Source organism: Chlorocebus sabaeus, chromosome 14, assembly GCF_047675955.1.
Source record: "Chlorocebus sabaeus isolate Y175 chromosome 14, mChlSab1.0.hap1, whole genome shotgun sequence".
Classification (NCBI taxonomy): Eukaryota; Metazoa; Chordata; class Mammalia; order Primates; family Cercopithecidae; genus Chlorocebus; species Chlorocebus sabaeus.
The window spans coordinates 9,996,818-10,021,554 of NC_132917.1; the positions used below are offsets into that span (position 1 = coordinate 9,996,818).

Below are 24,737 nucleotides of genomic sequence, written 5' to 3' on the forward strand. Positions count from 1 at the left end.
ATTGCCAGGAAGGAAAAAGGAGAAAAAAAAAGGGGCCACGGATTCTCTTTTCATGGGGCGCTTGGTGACACTTCTTCGACAGCCTTAACGCTGTCCCATGTGTTCACGTGCACGAGCGTGCCCCACTCCTGGGAACAGAATGCTCTCATGGATCCACCAGTGTCAGCAGCAGGTGTCCAGGCAACGTGTGTGAGTGGGCGTAGCATTCCTTGGGGACAAGTGGGCCTAGGTCTTTGGAACAGCAGAGGAAAGTGTCTTATAAAGGGCTGTTTCAGGGAGGCGCAGGGAGCCTGAGCCAACAGCAGCCAAGGGAGGAGGTCCCTGCCTGGGTGAGGCTAGGAGCCCACGGGCCCTCGAGGAGAGACTTGGGAACACACATGCCAGGAGGAGGGCAACAGCAGGACTCTGCTCCTTCCCTGAGAAAACACACCCAGCATTTCTCAGAGCTGGGGATGGAAGTGTTTTCTCAGTTCCTGGGGCTTTGTACCATCTTCGAGGAACTCTCATACTACAGAAACCAGAGACACATGGCCGGGCATGGTGGCTTATGCCTGTATTCCCAGCACTTTAGGAGGCAGAGGCAAGAAGATCACAAGGTCAGGAGTTCGAGACCAGCCTGGCCAACATGGTGAAACCCCCGTCTCTACTAAAAATACAAAAAAAATAGCTAGGCGTGGTAGCGCATGCCTGTAATCCTAGCTACTCGGGAGGCTGAGGCAGGAGAATTGCTTGAACCTGGGAGGCTGAGGTTGTGGTGAGCTGAGATTGCGCCACTGCACTCCAGCCTGGGCAATAGAGCGAGACTCTGTCTCAAGAAAAGAAACCAGGAGACACGTTTGTGGTCACTGAAGACTTTCCCAGACAATAACATGCGTCATTTTTGCCTTTGAGGTGTTTTTCTTTCTGCCTCGATTCCAGCCACAGTCCTATCCTGGCAGTGAGCAAATCCCACACGCAGTTCTGAGCAGGACGCTGAGGCTCAGATGCAACATGGGGCAGCCAGGAAGATGCCTGAGGCGGTGCCCCGAACACAGGAGGCACCACCCGGCACACAGGAGGCACCGGGACAGACTCTGGCCGGCCGGCAGGCTGCAGCAACGTCCATGCCTCCACTTCCAGACACAGCCCCTCCATCTCACAGGACAGAGACAGGGCCGGCTCAGCGGCTGGTACACACTGCTTTATTTGTTCTTTTTATTATTATTATTATTATTTTTGAGTTCACCTGCAGCTGCAGTACACACACAGCACTTTATTTGGCTAGCTGCTGTTCAGAAGACACTTCCTGAATTGGGGAAAAATTTTTTTAAAGACCTGAGAACAATTCCTCTGACTTCTTAGCTTTGAAGTGCATTTACTTTGACATTGATGTAGCTTGTAACTACTTTTGGATTTTTTTCCCCTAACAGGTTGATCTCATTAAGGGTATCATGCGTTTTCCACCAGAAAATGCAGAGGTATTATCTTTTCTTGGAAACCAATTGAAAGCGTCCCATTTTAACAAAATGACATAAAATTATAAACATTTACATGATGAAATTCAAAGCCTTATCCATTTGGTGGTAAGAAATAAAATGTTAACTTATTTTAAAAGATGTATTTGATATAAAGACTTCCATCTTTATATCAAAAGAATCGGTTGGGCTTGCATGAGCAATGGCTCCCAGCTTTGCGGAGGGTTTGAGCCATGCCCTTGCCGGAGCCGCTCCAAGCTCCGACTTCGAAACTTGGAGTTTCCCAGCTGCGAACAGCTGGTCAAAGGCACTCTCAAAAGTTCAAGGAAATGCCCGTTTGCGAATGGCCGCAGCAGGCCTGTGGGTCTGGGGACAGCGCCAAGGAGCTGGCGTTGATTCCTGAGATGCTCCTGCTCTGCCGTGTTCTAAGGACGTGGGAGCGGAGCTCTTCTCAGGGGGAAAAAGAAAACGGTGGGGGGGCCTCCGTGTTGGCGGGTCAAGCCAGATAACCAGGCTTGTACTGGTTTCAGCGGAAGCCGTGCTGTTTCCTCCTTCCCCCTCTGTCGTGATGCCCTCCAGGCTGCTGGGGAGGAGCCTGCCGCCTGCCTCCTGCCTCCCTAGACCGCTGTTCTCCCCGCAGTTCTCCCCTGGAGCTGTCCCCCAGCAGGCCGCACCTGGGCCCAGACTCCAGACCTGCCCGCCCACACAGGAGTCCCCTCTAGCCGGAGCTCCGCCCCCTGTTCCCAGGGCGTCCTGGGCAGGTCAGTTTTCCCATCTGTCAACCAGGAACATTCCAAGGCTCTTCCTGCCTTACTGCTGTGGTTTCTCACCTTCCACCTAGGCGGGAAGAGAATTTAAAAGTCCCGTACGTAGGCACTGGCCAGGCTGCCTGTGAGAGGGAGAACCGGAAAGCCAGTGTCAGGCAGACCCTCTCCCCATGGGACCTGGGCGCTGGCTCCCTGCAGGGAAGGCGGTGCTGTGCCTGGGGTGGGGGAACAGCAGTGGCAGCCTGGGCTTGTGCAGTTCCAGATTGTCAGAGCTGGGGAGGGCCTCCAAGAGCTGCCAGAGCTGATTTTCCAGAGAGGGAAACTAAGGCCCAGAGAGGCAGTGACGCGCTCTACCTCCCACTGCAAGGCAGATCAAAGCTGGGATTCTCGTTCCTCAAAGTGCAGTTGGGGCTTCGGAGCTTGGGCCTCGGCTGGGAGCTGGTTAGACCTAGGGAACCTCAGGCCCTGCATGTCAGCAGCACCCCCAGGCTGCTCATTAGGGAAAGTTGAGAAGCTCTAAATGGACCCGGCCACCCCTGGAGAGATGGGCCTGAGACTGAGGGAGCAGCGCGGGTGTACCTTCCACAGCGGAACCTTCCGGAAGTGTTGTGGCGCGGATGCCAGGAGGGGCTCGCTTGTGTCACCCAAGCCTCATGAGCCCTCCCCACTGCGGAGAGCGGGCAACCAAGAGGCGCACGCATTTCAGGCTCCAGGAGAACCGGACAGGCTCCCCGTGTTGGGGGGGAGGCGCCGGCGGCCCGGGCCCACGCACCTGTGGGTCTGCACAGCTAATCGCCCCCACCAGCAACCATGACCGCCAGTGGCTGGCCCAGGTCAGCACGGTCTGAAAGTGGATTTGCAAGGTCAGCTTTGAATATCCGGGAGTGGCTGCGTTTTGGAGGTGCTTCAGCTCCTGCTAGAGCTCTGGGCGAGGAGGGGGTGCCCCAGCCAGCAGGTGCCTCCGAGGCCTGGCGGGGCATGTTGTCGTCAGCAGCAGTACTCCCGCTCGATGCTCGCCATCAGCCCCTCTTCCGCGTGGTCGTAGGAGATGGCTGCCGGCCTCTCGGGCTTCTTGCCACTACTGCCTGGAGCTCTGTGGGCCAGAAATGGGATAGGGCTGTCAGGAGGCAGGATGGTGCCTTCACACTCATCTCCCCTGGCCACCACAATGGCTCCTAGTGGGCCCATCCTGAAACAAACCAAAAGCCTTTGCCCTGGGACACCCTGTGGCTCCCTCGCCCAGCACACAGCCACCAGCAGGCCTCTGCTGCGATCGCTTCATCTCCCACAACACTGAGCCCTTGCGCTGAGTGGAAGCCAGCACCTGCCCTGTTTGAGGGAGGGCAGGCTCTGGGCTGGGAAGACCCGAGCTTGAATCCCAACTCTGCGGCTCACCCATGCGGCAACCTCAGGCAAGGCCAGTGCCTCTCCAAGTCTCCGAATTTTTTCTCAAGCACACAACTTTATTCATGAGTCGTTCTGAGGCATAAGATAATGCATGGGCAACTTATGACATAGAATCCAGCACACCACAGCCTTAATGGGAATCACGGCCAGGCACAGTGGCTCATGCCTGTAATCTTAGCACTTTGGGAGGCTGAGGTGGGCAGATCACTTGAGGTCAGGAGTTCGAGACCAGTCTGGCCAACATGGTAAAATCTCGTCTCTACTAAAAATACAAAAATTAGCCAGACGGGGTGGCAGGTGCCTATAATCCCAGCTACTCGGGAGGCTGAGGCAGAATGGCTTGAACCTAGGAAGTGGAGGTTGCAGTGAGCCAAGAATGAGCCACTGCACTCCAGCCTGGGAGACAAAGTAAGACTCTGTCTCAAAAAAATAAATAAAAAATAAAAGGGAATTACTGTCATGTTGGTTGCTTGCAGACATTGGTCTGTGCCTCTACCCTCTGGGGTCTCACAGGAGCTGCTCGTTTTATGGATCCACACGTTCAGGATCCTACCACTCCCTCAACCCACCTGGCAGCCTAGCTGAGAGGGACCGAGACTAGAGCTCCTGCTCCTGCTGCCTGGGCTCCAGAAAGTGGCTCCACCAGCCTGGACCCTGCCAGCTCGTCCTGCTCTCCCAGACCTTGTGGACTGTGTGGTCACCTGGGTGGTGCTAACTGTCCCCGGACTGCCACGGTTGTGTTGAAATGTGCGGACCTTTGCAGGAGGGAGTCCTGGAGCCCAGGGCAGGGCGTGAAGCCTCGGTCAGGCTGGGTGCTGCTTCCTGGAGATGCTGCCTTGGACGGGGGTGTGCAGGTCTGCCGTTGACAGGGTCTGGGAGAGGCAGGCCAGCTGCCCACGGCCAGGTGTGGGACGCTGCCCTCCCGGCGGCCAGCCAGGGACTCTGGGCAAGGGGAACACTGCCAACTGCTCTGCAACTTGCCAGACATTGGGGCGAGCTGCCCCCCATTTCCCGACCTGGTTCCCCACCTGTGAGCTTGGGGGGCTGGGCCAGAGGGACTCAAAGGTCCCTTTATGGTTGTACTCCCACTGATGCTCAGAGCACAGCCTCCAGGTCCCCGTCTGGCTCTCTCGGAACTCAGGGCAAGAGCTGGGCCCCTGGCACAGCCACTTGACTTCATTCCCCAGGAAGGATCGGAATCTAGCAGTGGGCCTCCAGGCGTCCAGGGGACACACTCCTCCCATGCCCCGGAGATGTCATGCCCCTCTTGCCCAGCTGGCTCCAGGGACTGTACTTATTATCACTGCCCGCGGCCGGTGTGCAGAAACAGCTGTATGGTCACTGTTGACACCTGCAGGGCTCCTGACACACTGTCTGTCCTCGAGGGCACTGAGGGTAATACGTGTTCCTTGCAGCCCTGAGATACAGTGGAAATGCAGATTCTCTGGAGGCAGGCAGATCTCACCCGGCTCAGCCACGCAGTTGCTGTGTGGCTGTGGGCAAGGCGTGTACCAGGTCTCATGCCCCTGTGGATAAAACCCAGCAGCTACTCCACGAGGCCGGCCTGAAGGTTGGATCAGGCGCTGCCCGCGGTGTGTCTACCACAGAGCTGAGCACTAAGGAAACAGTCAACAGAAGTCGCTGCGATGCTGTTAGCTTCACAGTAGCTCATGCCTGGCCCGGTGCAGTAGCTCATGCCTATAATCCCCAGCACTTTGGGAGGCCGAGGCAGGTGGATTGGTTTGAGCTCAGGAGTTCGAGACCAGGCTAGCCAACAAGGTGAAACCCTGTCTCTACAAAAAGTATGAAAATTAGTCGGACATGGTGGCACGTGCCTGTAGTCCCAGCTACTCAGGAGCCTGAGGCTGAAGAATCACTTGAGCCTGGGAAGTGGAGTTTGCAATGAGCTGAAATTGTACCACTGCACTCCAACCTGGGCAACAGAGCAAGACCCTATCTCAAAAAAGAAAAAACAAACAAACCAAAAAAAACAGAGTAAGGGCCCAGCAAAGCACCCAGTACAGAGGAGAGGCCTGGTCACTGCCCTTCCTGTTCCCCACCATCCTCCTGGGCTCAACTCCCCTGAGGATTGTTGGGAAGAAGAGGAATGGGCAAGGGATGCCCAGACACTCTCAAGGGCAACAGGGTCTCCTGGTCAGCAGGAACCCCAAGCAGCACTTCTGGGCCTAGGGACCCCCACAGGAATAAAAGCCCCTCTGGGCTCACCAGGCAGCCCCCTACTTGCCTGTGGATGTGAAGCTGAGCCCTGAGGGAGGTGGCCGCCCAGGGTCACACAGCCATTCTCCTCATTCATCCTGTCTCACTCAGCACCTGACATGCCCTGTAGTTGGGATCTTGGGGAGAAAGAGCAGGGACTGGCACGTGGGAAGCTGACGGGCAGCCCCGGGGCTGGGGTGGGCAGGACGGCAGGCCTGTGAGAAGTCAGGCTCCACTGGGCTCCACAGCCACCCCTGCCCTGTCTGCCTGGCAGCGCTCCACCAACACCGTGGGGCAGCGGGTGGGGCTTGGAGAGCCAGGTAGGGCTGTAAGCTCTTTCTTCCCCCTACCTGGGTGGGGCACACAGATAAAAGGGAAAAGTTAATCCTAAAGGGATTCTTGGGAAGTCTCCCTCCCCACTCTTGAGGGAGTCAAGAAATGAATCTTTGTTTAAATTCTCATTCACTATCAGGTTTTCCATCAGCAGGATTCCTAAAGTCATGCTTTTGTTTGTTTGTTTGTTTGTTTTTAGACAGGATCTTGCTTTGTCACCCAGGCTGAAGTACAGTGGCGGGATCACAGCTCACAATAGCCTCCACTTCTCAGGCTCAAGCCATCCTCCTACCTCAGTCTCCTGAGCAGCTGGGACCCCAGGCATGTGCCACCACACCTGGCTAATTTTTGTATTTTTTGTGGAGACGAGGTCTCCCTATGTTACCCAGGCTGAAAGTCACACATTTCTTAAAAAGAAAAAGACCTTTCCAAGGAGAATCACTCCAAGGAAAGACACCAACATGCTTCTCCAGAGAGAACAAATTCATTGTAATTGGGCCTCAGAAACCCACATGTTAAATGAGGCAAGAACATTTGTGTTATTCTATTGGGTCTAGAATTTTCTTTTTCTTTTTCTTTTTCTTTTTTTTTTTTTTGAGATGGAGTTTTGCTCTGTCACCCAGGCTGGAGCACAGTGGCACACTCTGCGATCTCAGCTCACTACAACCTCCCCATCACGGGTTCAAGGGATTCCCGTCTCAGCCTCCCAAGTACCTGGGAATACAGGCATGTGCCACCACTCCCGACTAATTTTTATATATTTTTTTAGTAGAGATGGGGTTTCACCATGTTAGTCAGGCTGCTCTCAAACTCCTGACCTCAGGTGATCCACCTACCTCGGCCTCCCAAAGTGCTGGGATTACAGGTGTGAGCCACCGCACCTGGCTGGGTCTAGAATTTTCTAGAATCTGCTGCCTCCGCAACGTGGGGACAGCCTGCCTTGGATCTCAGTTTACTCACTAGGAAAATGGGGAGGAGTAACCTCTCTCACCTCAGACACCAATGTGTCTGGCCCAAGGCCTGGCTTACACTGGGCACTCAATGAGCATTTGCAGAATGAACAATAGGTGAATTTCAGCAGCTGCTGCAGACAGAAGTTTCTAGAACCCCTGTGTTCCCCTCCATGGGCCCCTGGGCTTCCACTACCTTGTCCTTACAGACTTCAGGTCAGGATGGCCCAGCCAAAAGCTCAGGGAAGCAGCGACTTCCTCCGGCATAGCTGCTCCCCTCTGCTGCTTCCGCAGGGCCCTCCCGGGGGAGGACCTGGCATTGTCAGGATGGTCAGCAGTGGGGTCAAGGCCCACAGGCCCCAGGCTGACATTAAACAATCCTGTCAACAAGGGTCTATGAATGCTACCATGTGCCTGGTGCACATGTGGGACCAGAGGCAAATCTGATTCCTTCTGTGATGAGGCCTGAAGAGAGGGGACAGGGCAGGGCCATATCACGTGGACCTACTACAGGACAGGCCACTTGTAGGAGGGCTGGGAAGTTGCACCATGCGGGAGAAGGGACACTAGTTTGAGCAGGAAGGGAATAGAATATGAGGGAGATGTTTAAACTGTGCTTTGAAGGGTTTCTTCTTCGGTATTTTATTACGAAAAATTTTAAACATACTGAAAAGTTAACATTTGTAGATTCAACAATTAAGTTCAACTTGGTATATTTACTTTATCACACACTTATTTACTTCTTCATCTGATTTTCTGATGCATCCCAGAGTCAGCGGCAGATATTAGCACCTCCACCCTGAAACACTGTGGGAAGGACCCTGCCTGGGAGGGCGAGGGTGACACTGGAGGGAGGAGACTGAAGGGCAGGACACTGTCACAGCCACAGGGCGAGGCACTGGTGCCTGAGAGCTGCACACCGGCGGGGCTGAGACTGGCCTACAGGGTCTGCGGCTGGCACAGGAGCCAGGTGCTGTGCTGTGGGCGGCGAGAAGCACAGTGGGTACAGGGCAGATGCTGCCAGCCCTGACCCTGGGGCAGGCCTGCTGGGACCTGGGGTTTCCTTCCTGGTGGGAGCACGGCACTGGAGGGGCTGAGAGAGCCCTGGGCACTCCCACACCCAGGGCAGCACCCAGGGAGACTCCCATTAAAGTATACTGAATGAAAAGACTGGGTGCGGGGGCTCACGCCCATAATCCCAGCACTTTGGGAGGCCAAGGTGGGCAGATCACTTGAGGCCAGGAGTTCGAGACCAGCCTGGCCAACTTGGCGAAACCCCGTCTGTACAAAAAATACAAAAATTAGCTGGGCAGGGTGGCTTATGCCTGTAATCCCAGCTACTTGGGAGGCTGAGGCAGGAGAATCGCTTGAACTCAGATGGCGGAGACTGCAGTGAGCCGAGATCGCACCATTGCACTCCAGCCTGGACGACAAGAGCAAAACTCTATCCCAAAACAATTAAAAAAAATAAAAATATGTAAATAAAGTATACTGAATGAGTGAAGTACCACTGGTGAGTGGCAGTAACGGAAATTTGAGGGGAGTCCTGGAATGTGCATGTGTAAAAGTCAGAAGAAATAATAGCTAATTAGTTCATGGTAGGATTTAATCCTAAATTCCTTGGGCTGATGGAAACTCTAAAGTCCCTGCTGACAGGGCAGGGGCAGAGCTGCGCGGGCATCCTTACTACCTCCCGCTCTGCAGTGGCTTCTAACATTGCCCGGAGCCGGCCACAGCCTTCTACTGGGAACAATGGCCAGCCTTTTCCGCTCAGCATTCAAAACCTTCCCAACACCTTAATCCTCCCTCCCCCATTCCCTCCTACCTCCCCTGCCTGCCCACACAGTGTCCCAGGAGGCTCCTTCCTTCCTCTCTCCTCAGCCAACTCCTGTACGTCCTTCAAGCCATCTTATTTTTATATTTTTATTTTTATTTATTTATCTATTTTTTTCTGAGACAGATTCTCCCTCTGTCACCCAGGCTGGAGCGAAGTGGCATGATCTTGTCTCACTACAACCTCCAACTCCTGGGTTCAAGCGATTCTCCTGCCTTAGCCCCCGGAGTAGCTGGGATTACAGGTGCACGTCACCATGCCCGGTCTTTTTTTTTTTTTTTTTTTTTGTATTTTTTTACTAGAGACAGGGTTTCACCATGTTGGCCAGGCTGCTCTTGAATTCCTGACCTCAAGTGATCCGCCCACCTAGGCCTCCCAAAGTGCTGGGATTATAGGCGTGAGCCACTGGGCCTGGCCCCTTCAAGCTGTGTTAAAACACCAGTTCTGACATCCCCTGGAGCTTGCTGCCTGCATTTCCCGAGACCACGCCCCTCCTGGGTAGGGCCTCAGTCCCAGCCCCTGCACTGCAGCCCTCAACACCCCTCAGCACCACTGTGGGGCTCAGGGTGGGACCTCCCAGTGTCTGGTAAATAAGGGAGTCCAGCAGGGTTCCTGTCCCAAAATCATTTGTAATTAAGGACAATGGTTAACATTTCCAACCTTTTTCACTCCCACAATCTTACTTGACAATCACCCACTCCCAGTAACCCATTACCACATTAGTTGGAGGTGAGCAAGCCAAGGGGGTGACTGGCCTGGGGTGGAAAGTCATCCCTGGAGCAGACAGACAAGGCCTGGGTGCTGGGGCTGGGGATTTTAAAGGAGGAAATGAGACCAGGCTTCTCGCCTGCTACCTTCAAGGGTGTTCAGCATGGTTCCCTGGTAACATGCCGGGGAGCTGCAGGTGGGCCCACTGCTGGCCCTGGGCTACAAGTTCCTTAAAGGCTGTGTCTTGTTCCTAGATCTGGCCACAGCGCACAGCATGGCACCTGAATATTTTCGAATGAGTTAAGGTGCAAATAGGAAATGGGTTGGGCATGCCCTGCCCTGGTCTGATCCAGGTCATGGCCTTTTTTAGGAGGAAGAGCAAAGCTGTGGTGAGATTGTGAGCCTTCTGCAGCCCCCTTGGCAGGACCTTCCCTTGAGGTCTGGGGCTTTGCATTTAGAGGAAGCTGCCTCTGGAAACCTCGTGAGGACCTGGAGGAAAGTGTGGGGGACAGGAGGGCTCTGAGGCTGGCTGGAGTCAACGAAAAGAACCCGTGGCTTCTGGGAGAGATGCGTCTCCCCAGTACTTACTCAGAGACACTGCCGCTCCCCGGGTGGCCCTCTGTGCTCTGCTCTGCGGACACCTCGAGAAAGAGGGAACGAAGAGACATTCAAAGATTGTCAACAGTGCAGCTTGCCTAAGGCTTTGGCTTTGTGTGGACGGACAATGGCCACCACTTTCAACCCAGGATCCATAAGCCTCAGAGCTGGAAAGGCTCTCGAGCTGTCCAATTCCATTCACTCATTGCACAGGCAAGAAAACGGAGGCTGCAAGAGGAGAGTGTCTTGGAAAGTTCACGCACAGAGCAAGTGGCGGAGCCAGGGCCAGACTCGCTGCCTCCCAGACGGCCACCCACCTCCAGGGGTCATGTGATCCACTGCCACCTAGCAAGGACACACCCTGTGTGTCACCTCCAGGGGTCATGTGACCCACTGCCACCTAGCACGAGGACACGCCGTGTGTCACCTCCAGGAACCATGCGACCCCAACCCCACTCTAAACATCGCCTAGAACTCTCTCCCTGCCCCCTGCAGCACTTTCTCTTCATAAGGCAAAGATGTGTCTACACAGCATGTGGCTGCCGTGGATTCTATGGTCCAGCAGTCCACGTGCCAACCTGTGCAGTGCCAGAACCACCCTGTCTCATTCCTGGCATCAGGCAAGTCTTGCCGTCTGCTAAAGCATGTCTTCCCAGCTTCTTTCTTTTTCCAAGAGAGTCTCGGAGATTCTTGGCTGTTGGCACTTCCACGTACAGGTGCCCCTCAGTTTACCATGGGGTTACGGCCCAAAGAAAACATTGTAAAGTGGAAAAACCCTATGTTGAATCATCAAAATCAGGGACCATCTGTACATGTATTATAATCAGCTTGTCATATTTGGGGGAAAAAAACCTTGGGGATTTTTCTAGGGTTGTATTAAACTATAGATCATTTCAGGGGGACTTACAGCTTTACAATAATGAGTCTTCAAATTTATAAATAGGGAATATCTATCCATTTAGCACTTCTTTAGTGTCTTCTAAGAAGTTATCATTTTCCCTATAGAGATACCATGGATATCTCTTTTTATTTTATTTATTTATTTTTGAAACAGAGTTTTGCTCTTGTTGCCCAGGCAGGAGTGCAATGGTGCGATCTCAGCTCACTGCAACCTCTGCCTCCTGGATTCAAGCGATTCTCCTGCCTCAGCCTCCCAAGTAGCTGGGATTACAGTTGCCTGACACCACGTCCAGCTAATTTTTGTATTTTTAGTAGAGATGGGGTTTTCCCATGTTGGCCAGGCTGGTCTCGAACTCCTCACCTCTCAGGTGATCCGCCCACCTCGGCCTCCCAAAGTGCTGGAATTACAGGTGTGAGCCACCATGCCCAGCCAGTAATGTTATCTTTTTAAAATAAAATCTTCTGCCTGCTTGATGCTTCAGAAATGACTGAGATATATACATTAAAAAAAATTTTTTTTTTTTGAGACAGGGTCTTGCTCTGTTGCCCAGACTGGAGTGCAGTGGCCTGATCATAGCTCACTGCAGCCTCCACCTCCCAGGCTCGAGCAACCCTCCCATTTCAGCCTCTCGTGTAGCTGGGACTACAGGCTCGTGCCACCATGAACAGCTAATTTTTCATTTTTTATAGAGATGGGGTCTCACTGTGTTGCCCTGGCTGGTCTTAAACTCCTGAACTCAAATGATCCTCCCATCTCAGCCTCCCAAAGTGCTGGGATTACAGGCATGAGCCACTGGGTCTGGCCAGCGATATGTGAATTTATCTTATGCTTAGCAGTCTGACTGAACTCTCTTATTCTAGTAATTTATGGATTCCTTTGAATTTTCTTACTTCCCATTCACATGATCTGGAAATAATGACCATTTGATTTTTCCCTTTCTGGTCCTTCTGCATTTTTTCCCTAACCTCTCTGCACTGGCTGGCACCTCCACCCCCAGTAGCACAGTGAAAGGAAGTGATGATGACAGTCACCTCCATCTTAATCCTTTATTGAAAGAAAAAGTTTCCGTCACATCATGACCGAATATGATTATTTGCTGTAGTTTCTTCTCCAGCTATCTTTTATCAGGTCCTGTTTCTCTACGTTGTGTTCTGGGTCATTTCTATCTCCCTCTCTCCATCTCACCGATCCTCTCTTCATCTCTGTCTAACCTGTTAAACCCATACCATTGATATCTTTCATTTTGCTTTTTACATTTTCCATTTCCAGATGTCCTATTTGGTTCTTTTTCAGATCTTCTAGGTCACTTTCTATAGTCCTTGTCCTTTGCAGGTGTTTTCTTTAAACATAATAAACGCAGTTGATTATAACTTGTGTCTGGTGATCTTAGTAACTGAGATCTTCATTGGTACATTTTTGTTTATTGTTTCTTCTAAGTCTTCACTTGGTTCTTTGGGGAGTTGGTTATTTTTTGTCATTTGCAGCTTGTCATCCTTGAAAAATTCCCTATGGGTATTCGTTGAGGCCTAAGAGGCCTTCCTCCAGAGAGGGGATGCATTTGCTTTTGCCAGGCACATAGCAGGCATCCCTAGTCTGAAACCACTTTAAATTAAATCTATACTTTGAAGTATTTTGGACCATCCAGGTGATGAGAATTTAGGCTGCAAACATAAGAGGTGCCTGGGTTGAGCTTACAACTTCTTAGAGCTTGCAAGATCTTTCTGTTCAAAGGAAAAAACTTTTGGGTAAATAGGTGTACACGACTACAAAGAAACCCACTCCAGCTGTATGTGCTAGTCAACCAGTTTTTGGTTCATAAATGTAAATGGTTGTAAAAGGACTCACAAACATTTAGCGGGGGAGGGCGCATGAAAGAATAATCAAGATGAACCAGTTAGACACAGTGGCTCACACCTGTAATCCCAGCACTTTGGGAGGCCGAGGCAGGTCGATCACCTGAGGTCAGGAGTTCCAGACCAGCCTGGCCAACATGATGAAACCCTGTCTCTGCTAAAAACACAAAAATTAATAGGGCGTGGTGGGGGGCACCTCTTATCCCAGCTACGGGGGAGGCTGAGACAGGAGAATGGCTTGAACCCAGGAAGAAGAGGTTGTAGTGAGCTGAGACTGCACCACTGCACTCCAGTCTGGGTGACAGAGCGAGACTCTGTTTCAAAAAAAATTTTGTTTTTAATTTTTAAAAATTAAATAAATAAAAGTCTCCAGGAAGGGACGAGCAGGTGGAGACAGGCCACCTACAAGAAACCAAGAGTCAGGTGGCCTCACCTGCTTATCAGTGACACTGGAAGCCACTGTTATAATGGCTGCAAAGGTATAAGGGAAAGCTGTTTTGAACTCGGAATTTTAATTCCAAATAAACTATTAATCAGGTATTAAGAAAATGAAGATGGCCAGGCACGCTGGCTCATGCCTGTAATCCCAGCACTTTGGGAGGCCGAGATGGGTGGATCACGAGGTCAGGTGATCGAGACCATCCTGGCTAACACGGTGAAACCCCGTCTCTACTAAAAATACAAAAAATTAGCTGGGCGTGGTGGTGGGTGCCTGTACTCCCAGCTACTTGGGAGGCTGAGGCAGGAGAATGACATGAACCCAGGAGGCAGAGCTTGCAGTGACACGAGATCGCGCCACTGCATTCCAGCCTGGGTGACAGAGTGAGACTCCATCTCAAAACAAAAAAAAAAAAAAAAAAAAAGAAAATGAAGATTTTTCAGATATACAAAGACTTAGAGTTTATCTCCTATTACCCTTTCTGGAGAAAAAAAAATTATTTTTATTTTTTTGTTATTGTTTTTGTTTGAGACGGAGTCTTGCTCTGTCACCAAGCTGGAATGCAGTGGCGCGATCTTGACTGACTACAACCTCAGCCTCCTGAGTTCAAGCAATTCTCCTGCCTCAGCCACCCAAATAGCTGGGACTACAGGTGCCTGCCACCACGCCCAGCCAATATTTGTATTTTTAGTAGAGACGGGGTTTCACAATGTTGGCCAGGATGGTCTCGATCTCTTGAACTTGTGATCCACCCACCTCCACCTCCCAAAGTGCTGGGATTACAGGCATGAGCCACTGCGCCTGGCCGAAAAAACTAATTAAAAAAAATTTTTTTTAAATCATAGAAGATACAGGTTTCATGAGCCTAATGGAATTAACCCAGGAATGCAAGGCAGTGGAAACTTCCGGATAATGTGTAATAAGGCCAGAAAGCAACCTGTCAATGTCCAAAGTTTCCATGACATAAATTGAGTGATCAGAGTAGCTGCCCCAAATATCTGAAAAGCTCATGTGTAAATGGGCCACACTTCTGCCTGTCCCAGGGGCTCAGTGTGTCTGCACTACAGGGAGGTGGGTTGTGTTCAACAGAGGGCTAAGTCAGAGCTGCCTGCGAGGGAGAGGCTGCCCCAGGAGGCAGTGAGATGCCTGTCACTGAAGCCAGACAGAGGCTGGGTGATCCAACAGCTCATGTCCCCCATTAGAATTCAAAATCAGCCGGGCACGGTGGCTCATGCCTGTAATCCCAGCACTTTGGGAGGCCGAGGCAGGCAGATCACGAGGTCAGGAGATCGAGACCATCCTGGCCAACACAGTGAAACCCCATCTCTACTAAAAACACACACGCAAAAAATGAGCCAGGCGTGGTGGCGGGCGCCTGTAGTCCCAGCTACTCGGGAGGCTGAGGCAGGAGAATGGCGTGAACCCGGGAGGCGGCGGAGCTTGCAGTGAGCCGAGATCGCGCCACTGCACTCCAGCCTGGGCAACAGAACAAGACTCCGTCTCAAAAAAAAAAAAAAAAGAATTCAAAATCAAGGCCAAACACACACCCTGAAGTCACACACTTCTATATCTAGGGTCACTGTGAATGCTCAGCAGGTGAGGAGGGGGAGTGCAAGGGTGAGAAGGGATCGCAACAGCAGCGTCTTCACGCTCCCCTCTCCTCACCTTCCAGGCCTTGGTGTACTTGGTTCAACGCCAAGGAGCTCCCCAGGGTGCCCTCCTCTCCCAGCCCGGCCCAGTACCCTCTGACGGGTGTGGCTTTGCCCTGACCTCTATCGCTGCACTCCCCATGTTGTTTTGTAAATGCGTTGAGATGGAGAACCTCTTTTATTTTTTACTTTTTTTGAGATGGAGTCTTACTCTGTCATCCAGGCTGGAGTGCAGTGGCATGATCTCAGCTCACTGCAACCTCTGCCTCCAGGTTTCAAGCAATTCTCCTGCCTCAGCCTCCAGAGTAGCTGGGATTACAAGTGTGTGCCACCAAGCCTGGTTAATTTTCGTATTTTTAGTAGAGGTGGGGTTTCGCCATGTTGGCCAGGCTGGTCTTGAACTCCTGACCTCAGGCCATCTACCCGCCTTAGAGAACCTTTTTTTGTTTGTTTTGTTTTGAGATGGAGTTTCACTCTTGTCGCCCAGGCTGGAGTGCAATGGCACAATCTTGGCTCCCTGCAACTTCTACCTCCTGGGTTCAAGCGATTCTGTTGCCTCAGCCTCCCGAGTAGCTGGGATTACAGGCATCTGCGCCACCACACCTTGCTAATTTTTGTAGTTTTAGTAGCGATGGGGCTTCACCATGTCGGCCAGGCTGGTCTCGAGCTCTTGACCTCAGGTGATCTGCCTGCCTCGGCCTCCCAAAGTGCTGGGATTACAGGTGTGAGCCACCATGCCCGGCCCAAAGGTTACTTTTTAGAAAATCCACTGCATATTTACCAAAAATAAAATATGCAGTGGATTTCTTCTCCTGAAAGAGTTCTTCCATTAACTCTTAATTTTTAGCAGCTTTCTATGTACGTATGCACACATACCAGTTGTATGTGTAATTGACAACAATTCTATTCCTTTTATTCCATCATATGGATACACTTCCCCCTTCTTCTTTAAGAATTATCTTTCTTTGAAGCCCAGGTTTGGTTTGTTTGGCTTTTCTATGTTTTCTTAGGGAAACTTGAACATGTACAGTACAGAAGCTCCTACAACGGCTCTCCTGGACCTGACCCAGCTTTCACAATTTTGCTAGTCGCATTCTGTTGCTCACCAACAGAGGGCACTGTACTCCCCACACAGAGGCCAAGGTCCCAGTGCCCTCCCGAGGCTCCACTGCAGGGCTTTGCAGGCAACAGAAGCTGAGCAGTGCACGTGGGGTCTGCGTCGGGGAGTGGTGTAGGCAGGCTCTGAGTGGGAGAGTGGTGTGGATGGGCTCTGTGTTGGGGGGATGGTGCAGGTGGGGTCTGCATGGGACGGGGGGCGGTACAGGCTAGCTGTGTGTGGGAGTGGTACAGGTGGGCTCTGAGGGGGAGCGGTACAGGTGGGCTCTGCGTGGGAGGGTGGTACAGGTGTGCTCTGCGTGGGGGACCAGTGCAGATGTGTGGGAGCGGTGCAGGTGGGCTCTGTGATGAGACCTGTCTTGCATGGCTCACATGACAAGGACATGACAAGGGGCTCTGGGAAACCCCCCTGGCTGTGGGCTGCCAGTCCAGGGCCTGTCTCTACTGGGAAGGCCTTGCCTTGAAGGAGGTGTTTCCAAAGCCACAGGGAAAAAGGCAAGGGAGACCCAAAGAGGCTGTCACTGGACTCAGGGTCTGAGAGACTTGTCCTTGCTAGCAGGGTGTGGATTGCGGTTGGTCTGACCTGCACACAGGCATCCTCCCACTCCTTGCTGGGCCCCAAAGTCCTCCGATGTAAATAAGAAGGTGGGACTGAACCATCCGTAAGGTCCCTTAAGCTCAAGTCATCTGAGATTTCAACAATATCAAGAAATGACACCGGTCTGGCCATTTACCATTAAGAAACAGAGCTTGATGGGAATCAGAATGGGTGGCCTTGGGCAGGGGGCTGCTTTCCCTGCGGGGTAATGGGCTCACAGCATTTAGGGGCAGAAGGGCCTCTGTTGTGCACAAAGCCCTGCTCTGACCCGGCTTCCCGGAGTCTAGTTAGGGTCTGCCCTAGTCCTATGGGACTCAAAGCTCCAAGGCTAAGAGCTCTTGGTCAGCATCTCTCAAAGAGTGCATGAGCCAGCATCGTCCTGTCCACGGCATTTCTACACCCTGCTGTGCCCAGTACTCAGCAGCAGCCACCACGGCGTCTCAGCAGGGCAGGAAACGTGAGGCTGTACCCCTGACCGTGATGCAGCCAGGCTTCTAATCACCTACAGCAGCCAGCAGCCAGGGACCGGGAAGGGAGAGAGCCTCTGAAGCTGCCCGCTCCTCCCCGCTGTCGAGGCACTGGGCTTCTAACATTTTCAAATCCTATTCTTTTTATAGAACTCCAGAAACGACAATTCTTCCTTCAGTTTTTGATGTTCTCCATGTTCCGGGCTTGGCATCCTTCCCCACCCATCCATATGCTCTCCCTCAGCAACTGTACTCTAGTATGGCATCAGCCACTATCCAAATGCTGATGTCCACAAAATGACAGCTCCAGCTCCAACCACTTTTTGCGGTTGACAGGAATTTTGGACAGCCTACGGAAATTATCCACCTAGGACTCAAAACTCAACTTGTACAAAACGAGGCCCATCTCGTTAATGGCGTTCTGATCTTCTCAACCACACAAGCAGGGAATCTTGGAGTCTTTCTAGAAACTCGCTTTCCCTTGCTTGTCACACTCAGTAGCTCACCTCACCTCCTCCCCCCCCCCCACCTCAATTCCTCCCTTACCTGGGCTCCTGCCCCCATGCAGTCCCCCGCCAGGCAGTCTCCCCCCCCATGCAGTCCCCCCCCCCGCCATGCAGTCTCCCCCAGTACAACCTCCCCCGCGACTGTGTATCCTTTTATTACACAGGCTGGGAAGACACACAAGAAACTGAGAAGCTGCTTGTCTCTGGAGTGGGGAGCTGGGGAAAGAGCTGGGGAACAAGGAGGAAGGGAAACTTTCTTTGCAGTGCATCTTTTCAATGTCCTGTCGTGCGCCTGTGTATTACCTCGTCTAATTTTTAAAATAAACATTTAAAACTAATGAAACACAGAAAACTTCGCCTAGCTCCCCACTGCCTACAGGACAGTTCAACCTCTTAGCCTGGAATCCTGTGAAAATGGGACCCAAACCTGTCTCGTCGGTTTCTGCTCTCCAACATCGCCTAGCTGAATGGCACAGAAACTTCAGGCTGTTCAAAAGTGCTTCTGGGCTGGGTGCGGTCACTCATGCCTGTAATCCCAGCACTTTGGGAGGCTGAGGCGGGTGGATCACTTGAGGTCAGGAGTTTGAGACCAGCCTGGCCAACATGGCAAAACCCCGTCTCTACTAAAAATACAAAAATTACCCGGGTGTGGTGGCACATGCCTGTAATCCCAGCTACTCGGGAGGCTGAGACAGGAGAATTGCTCGAACCCAGGAGGAGGAGGCTGCAGTGAGCCGAGACTGCGCCACTGCACTCCAGCCTGGGCAAGACGGAGTGAGACTCTATCTCAAAAAAAAAAAAAAAATCGCTTCTGGACCTCTGGGGTTTTCTACACATTATTTCCTCTTTATGGAAAGCTCCACCCTTTGTCAACTGCTGGAACACATTAGTGATCCTTCAGAACTAACTCAGACACCAGATCCACTGGAAGACTTCCGCCTCGGGTGGGATTCCCACGCCTCTGCGTGTGCAGACGCACCGGAACATGCCTCTGCAACATGCTTTCACGGAAACTTGCAAACACTCATTTACGCACCCCTTCCCAACACGGTTATGAGCTTTTTGGAGGTCTGCACCATCCTTTTTTCTTGTCCCCTGGATTGATGGAAATATTACTTATTGCCATTTAAATTTGTATTCTTTGCTACAGACTTCAACACAGGCAGATAGTCACCGTCTTCAGGACAGTGACTTTTCTCGCTGCAAGTCCATTAAGTTGCCCATCAACTTGGCGTCCTTCTGTGGAGCTGCTGTCCCACCAGGCACTCATTGCAACTGCTCTCTTTACCCTGTGAGTTCCATAGCAGCTGCATGCCAGGATTACTGGAAAGTCCTGACTAGGGTAACAGGCAAGAAAGAATTATCTGGATGCTCCATGGCTACAGCAAATGGAACCTTCCCAAAAATGGTGGATGACAGAGTCCTTCAGCCTAAGAAGAGGACACTATTTATTTCTTGCAAAACAGAAAAGGTCTCAGATAACGTACTTCCCTTGATCTTGAGTGACCCAGGTTTATAGGCAGAGGGAGGAAAACAGTCTGAATTACTACCTGCTAGTAAAAATACTGAATCCCAGCACTTTGGAAGGCCAAGGCAGGCGGACCACCTGAGGTCAGGAGTTCAAGAACAGCCTGACCAATATAGTGAAACTTCGTCTCTACTAAAAATACAAGAAAATTAGCCAGGCGTGGTGGTATGCTCCTGTAGTTCCAGCTACTCGGGATGCTGAGACAGGAGAATTGCTTCAAATCGGGAGGCAGAGGTTGCAGTGAGCCAAGATTATGCCACTGCACTCCAGCCTGGGCGACAGAGCAAGACTCCACCTCAAAAAAAAAAAAAAAAAAAAAATTAAATTAAAATTAAAATACTGAATCTATGTCTACTTGATCAAACCAAAATTTCTTCTCCAAGGGTTCCTTCAAATTTCAGGAGGGCATCTAATGCTCAAAACCTCCTCTTATCCAGCCCATTCTGGGACTAAGATTTTCTGGTGAATTCCATGTCCAGCAGCGCTATCCCTACTGCCATCTACTACCACTGTGCTGTAAAAAGAGCCTTCCTACAAGAACTGACTGCGCCTCACTCCTTGTGTCCTATTCTCCATGAACTCCAGCCCAAGGCGCCTCCCACCTCCCTGAGCCATCTCTCACCAAGGACCTCGAGACCTCCGAGTGGCTCAGTTCGACCACCAGCTCTCAGGCTTTCCGCATGTATCCCACCAAGCAGCACTTCCAGTAGCTGAGCCCGCCCTCTGTCCTAAGCACCTTCCTCCCTTGGCTTCCGGATGCTGCGTTCTCTTGGTTTTCTCCCCTTCACTGGCTGTTCTTTAGGATGCCCTTATCTCCTCAACCTGTGAACAGCGTGCTCAACCCCTGGCCTCGCCCCACGTTAGTTCACATACATGAAGCTCCCAGGACAGAGCCCGGTGCCCATCCATGCTTCCTAAGCACATGCTGGCAGCATCGTCACTGGTGATCCCATCTAATCTCATGGGTTTAAATCCTCCCATGTTCTAATGGCTCCTAAATGAACTCCAAACCTGACCTCTCCCCTGACTGCTAAACTCTTACAAAGATCTACTCACTTGAAATCTCTGTTTGGTTGTCTGACAGGCATCTCAAATTTAACATACTGAAAACCAACTTCCTGGTTAATGACACCCCAAACCTGCCCCTTCCACATTTTCTGTGTCTATTCATGGCAACTACATCCCTCCAGCTGCTCCGGCCAAGAACTTTGGGGTCACCTTCGATTCCTTTCTTCCTCACACATCCCAGTCACCCCACTAGTAAGTCCATAAGCCAACCGCCCCTCACCACCACCCGCCAACCTGGTCCAAACGACCCCACATCTCACTTGGATGACTACAGAAGCTCCCCTCCCCCAGCACAACCCCAGCTTCTGTGCCTGCCACCTCACTCCCCATTTCTTCACTCCAACGAGACTCTGTCTCAAAAAACAAAAACAAAACAAAACATAATATTCAGAATGATGATTCGGGGATAAACAGACAGTCTCTAAGACATTCCCAGTCAACAGTGGTTAAAATTTTTTTTTTTTTTAAGACGGAGTCTCGCTTTTTCGTCCAGGCTGGAGTGCAGTGGCGCTATCTCGGCTCACTGCAAGCTCTGCCTCCCGGGTTCACGCCATTCTCCGGCCTCAGCCTCCGAGTAGCTGGGACTACAGGCGCCCGCCACCTCGCCTGGCTAATTTTTTGTATTTCTTAGTAGAGACGGGGTTTCACCATGTTAGCCAGGATGATCTCGATCTCCTGACCTCGTGATCCACCCGTCTCGGCCTCCCAAAGTGCTGGGATTACAGGTTTGAGCCACCGCGCCCGGCCTGTGGTTAAAATTTTTAAATGTGAGTGCTTAAAAGAACAACTTTCACTCAAGTTTGATGTTTTCTTATGAAGAATGTGTCTCTCCTCTACTAACTATATACATGCTAGATAAAGGTTTCCTTTCCTCCTTTCTTCCTAAAGAAACTAAAAGTAGTTATTGGCTGGGTGCAGTGGCTCACACCTGTAATCCCAGCACTTTGGGAGGCCAAGGGATGAATCACCTGAGGTCAGGAGTTCAAGACCAGCCTGGGCAACATGGTGAAACCCCGTTTCTGCTAAAAATACAAAAATTAGCTGGGTGTAGTGGCGCACATCTGTAGTATGTGGGCATTATCTGAAAATAATGAATTGGACCCAAGGGCTCCCTTACACCTCGAATAATCTGTGATTCTAGGATTCATTCATTCAATCAAGAAACATTTATGGTGCAGAAAATACATACAGTTGGCTGGGTGAGGTGGCTCACGCCTGCAATCCCAGCACTTTCGGAGACCAAGGTGGGTGGGTCACCTGAGGTCAGGAGTTCAAAACCAACCTGGCCAACATGGCAAAACCCCGTCTCTACTAAAAATACAAAAATTGGGCGTGGTGGTGGGCACCTGTAATCCCAGACACTCAGGAGGCTGAGGCACGAGAATCGCTTGAACCTGGGAGTCACAGGTTGCAGAGAGCTGGGATCACACCACTGGACTCTAGCCTGGGCAACAGAGTAAAACTCCTTTCTACAAAAAAAAAAAAAAAAAAAAAAAAAAAGATACACACAGTTCACACCCAGAAGGGCAACTGCAGCTGGCTGACCTCCTCAATACTTCCTGAAACTGTCTCCTCTGCAAGTTTCTCACCGCCACTGCCTCGGTTCAGGACTTGGCCACCTGGACCATTGCAGACTCCCCCACCCCCACACACAGGTGGTCATGTTATCCCTAGTCTGACTCTGTTCAGTTCATCCTCCCCACAGTTGTCGGTGTGACCTTCCTAAAACACAAACTGTCACAATCCTTACCTTTCAGATACCCAGAGCTTTCATAGTAATCCAAACTCGCTAACGAGGAATAGCCTTGGCATGGCGTACTGCAGCCTGGCATATTCTCTTAAGACCTCTCTGACCCATGCCTGGGGCACCAGCTGCCCCAGCCACCAGTGATATTAGGCATGAGGTTCTCTCTGCACAGAACTTGCTGCCTGGATCACATCCACAGACCCTTCCAGTTTCAGGACAACTTCCAAATTCATCCCTTCGGGAATGCCTCCCTGCGTCTCTTGGGATTAGCCTCTTTCTCCTGTGGCCTCTTGATACATATCTCTCACCGCCCTGCTTTCTACTTTCCCCCATTGAGCTGCAGACTTTAGGGCAAGGGCTACGCTGTGTGACCTCATCTCTAGCGCCCATAGCGGGATCGGTGCTCAAAGGATAGCTGGAAAGTGACTTAAAGAACGAGCAGTCACCATGATGAATATCAGCAAATCAGAGCGCACAACATCCACTCTTTATTTGCCTCTCATTTTCACCTCTGAGTTTCCGAAGCACTTGAAAATGAACACTAAAAGTAACTGCCTCCTTGCTGTGTGTGAACTCCCCCCAAATTTCTCAGCTACTTGGCCAGTCAGTGTTATATAACAGCAGGCTGATGTGGTATTAAAGGAATCTTGTTATATAATTCAGCCCTACTCACTGCAGCTCGCTTTTCCTTTTTAAAGACCTAAGGGAGGGTAGCAGGGAACCAGGGCCAGAGAGAGCTCTGTGCACTGTCGCTTGGGGCTGTCCCTCTCCCCCACCCTCCCTGGGGCCTTTTCAGGATTCCACAGTGGGTTGGCCGCCCAGGAAGGCATCTCCCTCGGCCCCCAGCGGCTGCTAAGCAAAGCCTCCGGGACCCCAGGGAAGAGGACGCGGCCCTTGGCATCCTCCCCGAGCCCGGCAGCGGATGTTAAAGATCTTGTTCATTCAGCTCTGCTGGAGCGAAGACGGTTGCCAAACCAGAGTGCTCGTTTTATTGTTTTTTTTAGAACAGCAGGACTGTTACTACGAGTATTCAGGGAGAGAGAATAGGAAGCGCAAAAGAGATTCTGCAGCATCTTAAAAACAGCAGTAACACGAGAATTGCCTGCCTAGCAAGGCGAGGATCCAGACCGGTGGGCGCGGCAGGGCGTTTCTGAGCCACCGTCTGGCGGCCGTGCCACCACCCCCGGCGCCCCTTTCCAGGGCGGCCCGGGAAGGCCAGGAGGGGGCGCAGGCCCGAGGGGAGTCGGGAGCCTGGCGCGCTGCGCCTAGGGGTGTTCTTCCCCGGCCGCTCCCAGCGTGATCGCCCCCAGGCCTGGACACAGACCCGGAGACGGGGCAGAGAGGGAGGAAACCCGGGGGCCCAGGGACCGGGAGGTCGGGGCGGCAGGGAACACGCAGGTCGAAGGTTGGAACAGGGCGCAGCGCGACCGGCGCCCAGGGCTGGGGCGGGGACGCGCGGCCCGCGAGTGGGGTCCCTGCCGTCCCCCGAGGCCCCGCGGCTTCCACACTCACCGCGCTCCCCGCGACCGCGGTGGGTCGGGGCCGGGCTGGGCGGCGCGGGGCAGGCTCCGGGGGGCCCCAGGCCGCCGACTCGGCCAGCAGCTGGTCCAGAAGGCGCAGCGTCTCGTCCCTGCCGTCGGGGGGCGCCACGGGGCTGGGGTCGCGGCCGGGCGCCTCCTCCGCCGCTGCCCCCGGGGCCTCGGCCACCGCCACCTGCATCCGCTGCCCGGTCCCGCCCTCCAGGGCAGCCGCTCCCGGCCCCGCGGGGAGGCTCTCGGGGCTGCGCCGCCGCCTCAGGGTCCGGCCGCTCCGGCTGCTGCCGCTGCCCATGGCGCGCCCGCCGCCTCCAGGACCGCCGAGCAGGCCCTGGTGAGGGGGCGCGGCCGGGGGCGGGGACGCTGGGGGGTGCGGCCGGGGCGGGCTGCAGGGGTAGGCGCGGGGCGAGGCCCGGGAAGCGGCCGCGGCCAGGGGCTAGGGCGCCGAGGCGGGGGTGCGAACCCGAGCCTGGGGTGGGGCGGGCGAGGCAGGGGCTGCACGGGTGTCCCCAGGGGGCCCACACCGGCCCTAGGCGAGGGGCACCGGGTGCGGGCGCGGCCTCCCCTCCCGGGTCTCCCCCTGCAGTCCCCCAACTCCCGCCCACGGGCCCCCTAGCTCCCCGCCCTCGGGTCAGCCCTGTACCGGCCGCGTGGAATTGCTGAACACGCGGGGGCCCCGGCTGGGTTTGTTCATTTATGGAAACGCTCCCCAGACGACGCTCCCGGGGCCCGTGGGAGGCTGCGGGAGCGTGGGGGGACTTCCCAGCGCCTGAGCCCCCTAGCGATGCGCGGGGCGGGCGGGCAGGGGAAGACCCCCAGGGCTGCGTGCGCTGCCTTCGCGGGATCCGGCAGTCAGTGCGCCCCGACATTTCAGTGTCCGCCAGACCTAAGACGCCCCGGGAGGGAAGGGGCGATCCTCTGGGCACCGACTGTCCCCTCCAGCCTTCTCCTTCCCTCTGTTGCCCCAGTGGAGACTGGATGTGTGAAGGTTAAGCCTCATCAAAACCCCCAAATAGTCATTACTTTTGGGAAAGAAAAACTTTAAAAATGAGGGAGAAAGGCA

At 52.9% G+C, this 24,737-nt stretch overlaps 1 protein-coding gene across 1 annotated transcript; it reads right to left on the minus strand.

Moving 5' to 3' along the window:
* Positions 1-1,167: 1,167 nt before the first annotated feature.
* CYS1 (cystin 1) lies at positions 1,168-24,012 on the minus strand. Its single transcript, XM_007971506.3, has 3 exons — positions 23,652-24,012; positions 10,259-10,311; positions 1,168-3,314 (listed from the first exon to the last, which is right to left on the minus strand). The coding sequence occupies exons 1-3, from the start codon at positions 23,967-23,969 to the stop codon at positions 3,209-3,211; spliced, it is 477 nt and encodes a 158-aa protein (XP_007969697.3). The 5' UTR covers positions 23,970-24,012; the 3' UTR covers positions 1,168-3,208.
* Between the last annotated feature and the right edge of the window lie 725 nt (positions 24,013-24,737).